Genomic DNA, 12774 nt, shown 5'->3' on the forward strand with positions numbered 1-12774 from the left:
ATTTATAGATAGTAAAATTCACCTTTTTTATGTGTACAGTATTATATGGCTGACGAATGTGTACGGCCATGTAATCACAGTCACTCCAAAAAGTTCCTTCATGTTCATTTGTCAGTCCTCCTCCTTATTGTCAAACCCTGGCATACCACCGATCTATTTTCTGACAGTTTTGTCTTTTCCACACTCTCATATAAGTAGAATCATACACTAAGTAGCCTTTTCAGTCTGGATTCTTTGATTTTAGCATAATGTCCATTATGTCCATTCACTGGCTGATGGACATTTGGGTTGTATCCAGTTTTTGGCAATTATGAATAAAGCTGATAGAAACTTTTGCATACAGAATTTTTTCTAGAGAAATATATTTTCATTTTGGAGGGATAAACACCTAGGGATGAGATTGTTGGATCATATGGTATGGTAAATGTATGTTTAACTGTATAAGAAACTGCCAAACTGTTTTCCAAAGTGGGAGTACCATTTTTCATTTCCACTAGCAATGTATGAGAGTTGCAAATGCTTTGCATCCTCACCAACACTTAAGGCTCATCAGTTTTGTTTTGTTTTTAGTGATTTTTAAAGGTTAGACTTTGTAGTTTTAATTCTTATTTTAATTCCTAGTACATAGTTTTCATGACTTACTGATGATATTGAGCAGCTTTCTCTGTGCTTAATTTGCCATGTGTATATCTTCTTTGGTAAAGTGACTTTCCAAATCTTCTGTCCATTTTTTAAAATTAGGTTGTTTTCTTATGATTGAGTCATAACTTTTTAATCTCTTTTGGGTATACTAGTTCTTTATCGGATAAGTGTTTTGCAGATATTTTCTCCCATTGTCTTCTCGTTGCTTAATAACGTCTTCCAAAGAACAGAAGTTTTTAATTTTGATGAAGTCTGCTTCATCAATTTTTGTTTTTATGTTTTGTATTATTTTCTTTTTTTCTTCTTTTTATTTTATTTTGTTTTATTTTTTTGAGATGGAGTCTCGTTCTGTCACCCAGACTGGAGTGCAGTGGCGCAGTCTCGGCTCACTGCAAGCTCTGCCTCCCTGGTTCACGCCATTCTCCTATCTCAGCCTCCCGAGTAGCTGCGACTATAGGCGCCTGCCACCACGGCCGGCTAATTTTTTTGTATTTTTAGTGGAGACAGGGTTTCACCACGTGAGCCAGGGTGGTCTCAATTTCCTGACCTCATGATCCACCTGCCTCTGCCTCCCAAAGTGCTGGGATTACAGGCGTGAGCCACTGCGCCCGGCCATGTTTTGTATTATTTTCTATTGCTGCATGGAAATTCACAAACTTGGTGGCTTAAAACAACATAAATGCATTGTCTCACAGTTTCCATGGGTTTGTTGTCTAAGTTAACCAAATTTTCTGTTCAAGGTCACACCAGGTTAAAATCAAGGTTCCAGGTGGGCTGCATTGCTTTCTGGAGCTCGTGTCCTTTTCCAAGCTCCTGTGGTATTTGGCTGAATTTAGTTCCTTGTAATTGTAGGATGTAGGTCTCTGCTTTCTTGCTAGCCATCAGCTAGGGCTATTCTCAGCTCCTAGAGGCCACCCACCATTTCCTGCTTCATAGCCTTCTCCTCAACATGGCAGTTGGCTTCTTCAAGGACTACAGGAGGAGTACCTTTGCAACTTTGAATCTCTGACTTTTCTTGTCTCTGACCTCTGAAACCTCATTTAAAAGGGCTTACTACATTAGGTCAGGCCCATCCACACTTAGGAGAAAGGGTTATATAGGGCATGCACACTAGGGGGAAAGAAACCTGGACAGTTTATTATTCTGACTACGGCATGGTTTATGCGTTGTTTTTGTTTTGTTTTGTTTTGTTTTGTTTTTTGAGACAGAGTCTTGCTCTGCTGCCCAGGCTGGATCCCAGCAGGATCTTGGCTCACTGCAAGCTCCACCTCCCGGGTTCATGCCTTTCTCCTGCTTCAGCCTCCCGAGTAGCTGGGACTACAGGTGCCTGCCACCACGCCTGGCTAATTTTTTGTATTTTTAGTAGAGACAGGGTTTCACTGTGTTAGACAGGATGATCTCAGTCTCCTGACCTTGTGATCTGCCCGCCTCGGCTTCCCAAAGTGTTGGGATTACAGGCGTGAGCCACCGCACCTGGCCAGTTTATGCTTTTTTGTGTGTCTTACCGAAGAAATTATTACCACCTCAAAGCTGTGAAGATTTTTCCCCTGTTCTCTTCTAGATGTTTGGTAGTTTTAGGTTTTCCATTTAGCTTTGTGGTCCGTTGTGTAGATGCATGCTTGTCTATATGCATGTATACATTTATTGATTGTATTGACATATAATTCACATATGATAAAATTCATCTTTAAAGTATACAATCCCGTTTTCTGTGTGTGTACAGATGCTCCTTGACTTACAATAGAATTATGTCCTGAAACCCATTGTGAGTTGAAAATATTGTTAAGTTGGAAAGCATTTAATACACCTAACTTACCAAACATCTTTCTTAGCCTAGCCTACCTTAAACGTGCTCAGGATACTTATATTAGCTTACATTTGGACAAAATAATCTAACAAAGCCAGTTTTATAATGTTGATAATGAATTTTGAATCAAAATTTGAAGTTCAATTTCTACTGAATGCATATGGCTTTTGCACCATCATAAGACAAAAAAAAATTGTTAGGTTGAACCATCTTAAGTCAGGGATAGTCTGTATTCAGAAAGTTGTCCAGCCATTGCCACTATAATTCCACAGCATTCTTTATCACACTTACAAGAAACCCTAAATCCACTAGCAGCCACTCCCTACTTCCCATTCCACCCAACTTGGCAACTGCTAATTTACTTACTATCATATGGATTTGCCTGTCATGGACATTTTGTGTCAATATAATTAATAGAGTATGTGCCCTTTGTATCTGGCTTTTTTCACTAATCATGATGCTTGCAAGGTTCATGTTGCAGCATGTATTAGCACTTCATTCCTTTTTATGACACCACATTTTATTTTTCCATTCATCAGTTGATGGACATTAGGATTGTTTCCACTTTTTGGCTATTACAAATAATGCTGCTATGTACATTTTCTTTTTTCTTTTAACTAAACTGAGATGAAGTACCAACATCATGACCTTTTACCCTTAAATTCTTCAGCATGCGTCTTCTAAATACAATATAACCACAGTGTAATTTAGAAAATTTATCATTGATAGGATACTGTTATCTAATACACAATCCATATTCAGGTTTCACCAATTGAATTAGTTTGTAAACATGTAAGACAACAGTTTTATTGAGGTAAAATTCACACAACATAAAAATTAACCATTTTAAAGCAAACAATTAGGTGGCATTTAGTATACTCACAATGTACAACCATCATATCTATCCAGTTGCAAAACATTTTCATCACTTCCAAAAGAAATCCTTTACAGTTTAAGCAGTTGCTCCTCATTCTTCCATCCCTTTAGTTCCTAACAATCACCAGTCTATGTGTATCTCTATAGATTTACCTCTTCTGAATATTTCATATAAGTGAAATAACGTATGTGACTTTTGTGTCTGACTTCTTTCACTTTAGCATGATGTCTTTGAGATTTCTTCACATTGTATCATGTTATCAGTACTTCATTACTTTTTGTGGCAGAATAATATTCCATTGCATATGCCACAGTTTATTTATGCATTAATTGACAGACAGACAATTTCTTTCTTTTTTTTTTTTTTTTTCCAAGACAGAGTCCCACTCTGTTGCCCAGTCTGGAGTGTAGTGGTACGGTCTTGGCTCACTGCAACCTCTGCCTCCTGGGTTCAAGTGATTCTCTTGCCTCTCCTGAGCAGCTGGGATTACAGGCATGAGCCACCATGCCCGGCTAATTTTTTGTATTTTTAGTAGAAATGGCGTTTCACTATGTTGGCCAGGCTGGTCTCGAACTCCTGATCTCGAGATCTGCTTTCCTCGGCCTCCCAGAGTGCTGGGATTACAGGCGTGAGTCACTGTGCCTGGTGGACAGTTAGACTATTTCTACCTTTGTCTATTTTGAATAGAGCTGCGATGAATGTGCATGTACTTGTATCCATTTGAGTAGCTGTTTTTGGTTTTGGGGAGTATATGCCTTAGGAGTGGATTTGCTAGGTCATATGGTAATTCCGTTTAATAGGATGAAAGGATGTGTTGAATCTGTAGATCAATGTGAGGAAAATATACATCTTTCAATGTTGAATTTTATATTCTATGAACATTATGTGTCTTTCCATTTGTATAGGTCTTTGATTTCTCTCATCAGTGTTTTGTGGTTTTTAGCATACAGTTTGGTCACGTAACTTTTGTTCACATAACTGAAGTGTAAATGAAGTGTTTCTCTTCTATTTATTTATTTATTTGCTTCTGTCTTATGGTACTTTATTTCTCTTTCTAGTTGTTCATTTCTTTCTTTCTTTCTTTTTTTTTTTTTTGAGACAGGATCTTGCTCTGTTGCCCAGGCTGGAGTGCAGCAGCACCACGATCTTGGCTCACTAGAACCTCCACCTCCTGGGTTCAAGCAGTTCTCCTGTCTCAGCCTCCCGAGTACCTGGGATTACAGGCACACACCACCACCAGCTGATTTTTGTGTTTTTAGTAGAGACAGGGTTTCACCATGTTGGCCAGGCTGGTCTCAAACTCCTGACTTCAAGTGATCCACCTGCCTTGGCCTCCCAAAGTGCTGGGATTACAGGCATGAGCCACCGTGCACAGCCCTTAAATATATGTAAAAAAGCCGGGCGCGGTTTTTTTATCGTCTCAAAAAAAAAAAAACATATATATATATATATATATATATATAGAGAGAGAGAGAGAGAGAGAGAGAGAAAGTAGTGAGAGCAAACATCTTTACCTGGTTTCTGGAGTCTCAGCATTCAATCTTTCACAATTAAGCATAAAGTTATTTGTAAATTTTTCATAAATGTGCTTTCTCAGGTTGAAGAAGTTCCCATTAATTCCAGGTTTACCTAGGCTTTCATGAATAGGATTTTAAATTTTGTCAAATGCTGATACAGTGTTTTAAACATCTCTGAAATCATGATGTTTCTCACAGTGGATGTCATAGTTTCATTGGCAGGACTCTTTCATTTTTAATGGTGCATAAAATAGTGTGTATTTTATAATTGCTACCATCATGTATTTGATGAAATAGCCCAAGCTGGAGTGCAGTGGTGTGATCTTAGCTCATTGCAACTTCCCCCTCCCAGGCTCAAGCGATTCTCGTGCCTCAGCCTCCAGAGTAGCTAGGACCATAGGCAAGTGCCACCACCCCAGGCTAATTTTTTGTATTTTAGTAGAGATGGTGTTTCGCCATGTTGCCCATGGTGGTCTCAAACTCCTGAGCTCAGGTGATCTGTGCACCTCGGCCTCCCAAAGTGCTGGGATTACAGGCGTGAGCCACCACACCCGGCCTGAAATGGCATCTTTTGATAGGTGATAAGGCTAGTGTCATGTCTGTTTAAAAATTTCCCTGAGACCAGGTGCAGTGGCTCATGCCTGTAATCCCAGCACTTTGGGAGGCCAAGGCAAGTGGATTACCTGAGGTCAGGAGTTCGAGACCAGCCTGGCCTACATGGCGAAACCCCATCACTACTAAAAATACAAAAATTAGGCTGGATGTGGTGGCTCACACCTGTAATCCCAGCACTTTGGGAGGTCAAGGCGGTCGGATCACGAGGTCAGGAGTTCGAGACCAGCCTGGCCAATATGATGAAACCCCATCTCTACTAAAAATACAAAAATTATTGGGGTGTGGTGGCAGGCACCTGTAGTTTCAGCTACTTGGAAGGCTGAGACAAAAGAATCACTTGAACTTGGGAGGTGGAGGTTGCAGTGAGCCAAGATCACACCACTGCACTCCAGCCTGGGCAACAGAGCAAGACTCCATCTCAAAAAAAAAAAAAAAAAAAGCCGGGCACGGTGGCGTGTGCCTGTAATCCCAGCTACTCGAGAAGGAGGCTGAAGCAGGAGGATTGCTTGAACCCGGGAGGCGGAGGTTGCAGTGGGCTGAGATCATGCCACTGCACTGTAGCCTGGGCTACAGAGCAAGACTCCATGTCAAAAAAAAAAAAAAGAAAAAAAACAACCTTATGCCTTATGGGATATACAAAAAGCAGTAGAGGATAATTTATACCTGTAAATGCCCATAGTAAGGAAGAAGAATGATCTCACTCAAATCAGTAACCTAACCTTCAACCTTAAGACACTAGAAAGAGAAGAGCAAACTAAATCTAAAGCAAGCAGAAGGAAAGAAATAATAAAGATTAGGGAGGAAATTAACAACATAGAGAATAGAAGAAAAATAGAGAAAATCAATGAAACCAGAAGCTTATTATTTAAAAAGATACCAAAATTCATAAAACTTTAGCCAGATTGACCAAGAAAAACAGAGACTTGAATCAGAATGAAAGAGTAGACATTACTACCAACCTTCCAGAAATAAAAAGGATTATAAAGAATACTGTGATTTATCAACAAATTAGATAACCCAGATGAAATGGCAAATTCCCAGAAATACACAAACTACCAAAACTGATGCAAGAAAAAATAAACAATCTGAATAGATCTGTAACGTGAGGAGATTGAATCATTAGTCAAAAACTACCCAAAAAGAAAAGGCCCAGATATCTTCACTTAACATTTAATGAAGAATTAATACAATTAACACTAATTCTTTGCAAACTCTTCCAAGAAATAGAATATTTCACAACATTTTTTTTTGTTTTTTGGTTTTTTTTTTGGAGGGGGACACAGGGTCTTGCTCTGTTGCCCAGGCTGGAATGCAGTGGGGCAATCTCCACTTACTGCAACCTCCACCTCCTGGATTTAAATGATTCTCATGCCTCAGCTTCCCAGGTAGCTGGGATTACAGGTGTGCGCCACCATGCCCAGCTAATTTTTTTATGTTTTTAGTAGAGACAGAGTTTCACCATGTTGGTCAGGCTAGTCTCAAACTCCTGGCCTCAAGTGATCTGCCTGCCTCAGCCTCCCTAAGTGCCGGGATTACAGGCGTGAGCCACCACGCCTGGCCCACGTCTCATTTTATGAGGCTAGTGTTACCCTGATGGCAAAATCAGACAATGACATCATAAGAAAAAACTATAGGGCAATATTTTTTATGAATATGGTAGCAAAAATCTTTAATGAAAAACTATTGACTGGGTGTGGTGGTTCACCTGTAATCCCAGCACTTGGGGAGGCTGAGGTTGGTGGATTGCTTGAGCCTAGGAGTTCGAGATCAGCCTGGGCAACGTGGCAAAACTGTCTCTACAAGAAATATAAATGTTAGCCAGGGAGGCTGGGCACAGTGGCTCATGCCTGTAATCCCAGCACTTTGGGAGGCTGAGGCAGGTAGATCACCTGAAGTCAGGAGTTCTAGACCAGCCTGGCCAACATGGTGAAACCCCGTCTCTACTAAAAATACAAAAATGAGCCGGGCATGGTGGTGGGTGCCTGTAATCCGAGTTACTTGGGACGCTGAGGCAGGGAAATCACCTGAACTTGGGAGGCAGAGGTTGCGGTGAGCCGAGATTGTGCCACTGCACTCCAGCTGGGGCTACAGAGTGAGACTCTGCCTTTAAAAAAAAAAAAAAAAAGTGCCGGGCACAGTGACTCACGCCTGTAATCCCAGCACTTTGGGAGGCTGAGGTGGGGGCATCACGAGGTCAGGAGATCAAGACCATCCTAGCTAACACGGTGAAACCCCATCTCTACTAAAAATACAAAAAATTAGCCGGGCATGGTGGCAGGTGCCTGTAATCCCAGCTATTTGGGAGACTGAGGGAGGGAAATCACCTGAACCCGGGAGGCGGCGGTTGCGGTGAGCCGAGATGGTGCCACTGCACTCCAGCCGGGGCTACAGAGTGAGACTCTGCCTTAAAAAAACCAAAAAAAGGTGCCGAGCGCAGTGGCTCACGCCTGTAATCCCAGCACTTTGGGAGGCTGAGGTGAGCAGATCACGAGGTCAGGAGATCGAGACCATCCTGGCTAACATGGTGAAACCCCATCTCTACTAAAAATATAAAAAATTAGCCGGGCGTGGTGGCAGGTGCCTATAATCCCAGCTACTTGGGAGGCTGAGGCAGGAGAATGGCATGAACCCGGGAGGTGGAGTTTGCAGGGAGCCGAGGTAGCACCACTGCACTCCAGCCTGGGTGACAAAGCGAGACTGTGTCTCAAAAAAAAAAAAAAAAGTTAGCCAGGTGTGGTGGCTCATGCCTGTAGCCTCAACTACCTGGGAAGCTGAGATGGGAGGATTGCTTGAGCTCAGGAGGTTGAGGATGCAATGAACCACGACTGAGCCACTGCACTCCAGCCTGGGTGACCAAGTGAGACCCTTTCTCAAAAAAAACCCCTCAAAAACAAAGATTCTATTTTGATTTATTTACAGTGTTTGAGTATATTGCTTTGTATAGTTTTCTTAGATGTTGTAGGTATTACAATATATGTATATAACCTATCCCAGTTTAATATATAACCTATCCCAGTGTTTTACCAAGTTCAGTGAAGTGTAGAAACTTTTTTTTCCATTTAAGTCTCTTTGCCCTCCTCACTTTTTAAATATAACTGTCTTAAGTATTTCCTCTACATGAAGCTACTCCATTTTGATGGAACTGGAAGTGTATATGCTTGTCTTTTATCTGTCAACCTTACTGAATGATTCATTCTTGTAGTTCTTCCTTGGGTTGTCTTGAATTGCTATATATAGTCATATCTTTCACAAAAATGACATTTTCATCCCTTCCTTTCTTCTATCTATACTTTTTATTTTTCTCACTACAAGTAGAAAAAAAATGAGTATGGTTTTCTGTTTCTCAACATCAATAATAAATGTATGTATATTTTTTCACTTTTCCTATGTAAAATGAGATACTGTTTTCCCCTTCCTTGCTTCTAAGTTTTTGTGATATAATCTGGATATGTTATGTCTCCATTTTTATCTGACCATAATTTTCATTTTATGTGTATATATATATATACACATTTTTTTTTTTTTTTTTTTTTTGGAGACTAGGGACTCTGTTATTCAGGCTGGAGTGCAGTGGCACAGTCATGGCTCACTGCAGCCTCAACCTCCTGGGCTCAAGTGATCCTCCTACTTCAGCCTCCTAAGTAGCTGGTAATACAGGGGTGTGCCACCACGCCCAGCTAAATTTTTTTTTTTTTAAGGAGATAGGGTCTCACTATGTTGCCCAGGCTAGTCTCAAACACCTGGACTCAAGTGACCCTCCCACTTCGGCCTCCTAAAGTGCTCAGATTATAGGCATGAGTCACCATGCCAGGCCTTTTTTTTTTTTAATGTGATCTGTCTTTACTTACTTATCTCACTTCATCTCCTGCTCTTCCCCTCTTTCCATCTACTTTTAGCCTTAGTGACATTTTTGCTCCTCCTTCAACAACACATCCAACATGCTCTATCTCAGGCCTTTGCATTGTTATTGCCTCTGCCTGGAATGCTTTTGCCCCTTTCCCCTGGATATTTATGTGCCTTGCTCCCTCACTTTCTAAGAGGTCTTTACTTAGATGTCACTTACAGTGAGATCTTCCCTGACCATCCCTCTAAAATTGTAACCTGCCCCCCGCCACCATCAAATCCCCCATCCTTTTCCCTGTTTTTCTTTTCATAGCAGCTATGATAATATAGCATATTATTTTATCTATTAATTGATCTAGTTTATTTCTTTTTGTTAGAACGTAAGTTCCATGAAGGCAGGAATCTTTATTTTGTTCACTTCTTTTATTTCCATTGCCTAGAATGGAGCCTGGCACATGTAGGTACTCAATAGATATTTATTGAAATAATTAATCTTTGTGGATTTAGTATTTTTCTTCCTCAAACTGGGACTACTGAGCTCCAAAACAGTGAATTTTTTTGAGACAGTGTCTCACTCTGTCACCCAGGCTGGAGTGCAGTGGTACCATTACAGCTCACTGCAGCATCAACCTCCTGGGCTCAGGTGATTTTCCCACATCAGTCTTCTGAGTAGCAGGGACTACAGGTGCACGCCACCATGTCTGGCTAAGTTTTGAATTTTTTTTGTGGAGACAGGGTTTTGCCATGTTGGTCAGGTTGGTCTCAAACTCCTGAGCTCAAGTGATCTGCCCACCTCAGCCTCCCAAAGTGCCAGGATTACAGGTGTGAGCCACTGCGCCCAGCCAGGAGTGAATGTGTTTTATAGCTCTTTGCACCTTTTGTATGTAACTTTTTTGTTTTAATTCTTGTTTATTTGCACCAGGTAATACTTTCCATATGGTTTAAAATTCAAATGGTATAAAAAGGTTATGTTCAAAAGTATTATCCCACTGTTGTGTTCAAACACCCCATTCCTCTGCTCAGAGGCAGCTAGCTTTGTCAGGTTCTTGACTCTCAGGGATATTCCCATATGACTTTCTGAAAATTTGATACCAAGTTACGCTATAGGATGAAGTATTTTACAATTATATCTGTCCAGAGTTGTTACTTTTTTTTCTATGTATTGCTCAACCCTCCTTGGATAGCCAGCATCAACCATTTTTTAGAGAATGTTACTATCATGAGAGCCATTAAGGGAGTGATAAAATGAAATACTGTTTTGCCCATGCCCTTGAAGTTCACAATCTAGGTGGGATGAGAAATATCCACACTTATTAAATAACAGAGACTTTAAAAAGATCAAGATAATACGTATGAAATGTCACAAAACATTGAGTAATTAATTGTTCAATGAGATACAGATGAGAAATACCATGAAAATTAGTTTATCAAAGCAGAGAGCAAGCATCATTTATCAGGGAACATTTCACGAGAAGGGAGGAATATGATGGCTTTGGATAATCTGAAAAGAATATAGAGGGAAGAAGTGTATTTTACCTCAATCATAGGCAGTTGAGAAAACAATTTTTTTAGGGAAAGTCATGTTCAAGATGGAGCTTAAGGTGGGGCAACAGTGGCTCATGCCTGTAATCCCAGCAACTGGGGAGGCTGAGGCAGGCAGATTGCTTGATCCCAGGAGTTCGAGGCCAGCCTGGGCAACATGGTGAAACCCCATCTCCACAAAAAAAAAACCACAAAAATCAGCTGGGCGTGGTGGCCTGCACCTGTAGTTCCAGCTCCTTGGCAGACTGAAGTGGGAGAATTATCTGAGCCCAGGAGGTCAAGGCTGCAAGTGAGCCATGATTGTGCCACTGTACTCCAACCTGGGTGACACAGTGAGACACTGTCTCAAAAAAAAAAAAGATGGAGCTTGAAAGATAAGTTGTATTTTTAAATAGGCACAAAAGGAAGGATAACATGGTGGAAGGGAACTACTGAACGAATGCTAACCAACTGTTCTTGTGAATCAAGTTTTAATGGAACACAGCCATGCCCATTCATTTATGTATCGTCTGTACCTACTTTCATGCTACAGTGGCAGAGTTGAAAAATTGAGACAGACCATATGGCCTGCAAAGCCTAAAATACTGTCTGGTCCTTTACAGGAAGCTTGCTGATCCCTGCAAGTACTTAGGATGTAGGTAGGAAAGCGTTACTGATACATATTGAAGAAATGAAAATGAGATATTTATTAGAGTTGGGGGAGGTTCAGTAATAGGAGGGTGGTTGGTTGAAGAGGAGGTTAGTTTTGAAGGAATACAATAGAGAGACCATTATAATAGAAAGGAAGTGAGGGGCCATTTCACACTGGACAGTAGTTGTTTAGTAAAGCACAGAGGTGGCTTACCCTTAATCATGCTTTTCTGATCTTTTCCCTGCTAGCCAAGAAGGATCAAGAAGGTGGAGAAGAAAAGAAATCTGTGCAAAAGAAAAAAGTAAAAGAGTTAAAGGTGTTGGATTCAAAGACAGCCCAGAATCTCTGTGAGTATCTCTTGATCCCAACTATTCGAAATGTGAAGCAGTTCTTTTAATAACTTTTAATTCTCTAGAATCTATGGTCCCTTGATATGGAAATTTAATTTGTTCAATTCCTGCTATATGGCAAGCATTGCACAATGAATTTTCAGTATCATGTTTAATTTCTTCAATAGCACTGCAAGATTTTTAAGTATCCAGATTTATGTCAAGGAAACAACTTAAGACTTTCAGGAATTTGCCTAGTCATAAAGCTAGTAAGAAGGAGGTCTGGGATTTGAGCCTTTTTTTTTTTTTTTCTGAGACAGAGTCTCACTCTGTTGCCCATGCTGGAGTGCAATAATGCGATCACAGCTCCCTGCCACCTCAGCTTCCTGGGCTCAGTTGATTCTTCCACCCCAGCCTCCCAAGTAGCTAGGACTATAGGTGTGCACCACCACGCCCAGCTAATTTTTTCTAGAGACGGGGTTTTGCCATGTTGCTCAGGCTGGTCTCAAACTCTTGGGCTCAGGTGATCCGCCCAGCCGAGCCTCTGACTTTCTTATTTAAAAGTCCTTACTATGTCCATTGCATTCACAGAAAGTCTACCACAGATGGTCTAGCCACTATACATTTCCTCTTTTCCACTTTTGCTTTTTTATTAAATAAATAGAGAAGGGGTCTCACTATGTTGCCCAGGCTGGTCTCAAGCTCCTGGCCTCAAGTGATCTGCCCACCTCAGCCTCACAATATGTTGGGATTACAGATGTAAGCCACCATGCCCAGCTTTCACTTTCTAATAAGTAAAGGTACTAGCTTGGCTTCAATTAAATTTAAAATTACTTTGTGATTTAAAATAACTAAGGTAAATTTAGTACTTCTCAAAGTAGGATCAGTAACTCCAGAGAAGATTTCTGTACTGAAGTTTCCACCTATACTCATAACTGTTTGGTAGTAAAATTTCAAATAAGAAATTCCTC

At 40.7% G+C, this 12774-nt stretch overlaps 1 protein-coding gene across 2 annotated transcripts in view; it reads left to right on the forward strand.

The window, feature by feature from the left end:
• DIAPH1 (diaphanous-related formin 1) overlaps positions 1-12774 on the forward strand; it is a 105102-nt gene that overhangs the window by 74073 nt on the left and 18255 nt on the right. For both annotated transcript variants that reach the window (XM_011973815.1, XM_011973822.1), the window contains one exon: positions 11723-11821. In XM_011973815.1, coding sequence (XP_011829205.1) covers positions 11723-11821 — 99 coding nt within the window. The remainder of the gene's footprint in view (positions 1-11722; positions 11822-12774) is intronic.

Source organism: Mandrillus leucophaeus, unplaced genomic scaffold (genome assembly GCF_000951045.1).
Source record: "Mandrillus leucophaeus isolate KB7577 unplaced genomic scaffold, Mleu.le_1.0 Scaffold1003, whole genome shotgun sequence".
In the NCBI taxonomy this organism is placed as follows: Eukaryota; Metazoa; Chordata; class Mammalia; order Primates; family Cercopithecidae; genus Mandrillus; species Mandrillus leucophaeus.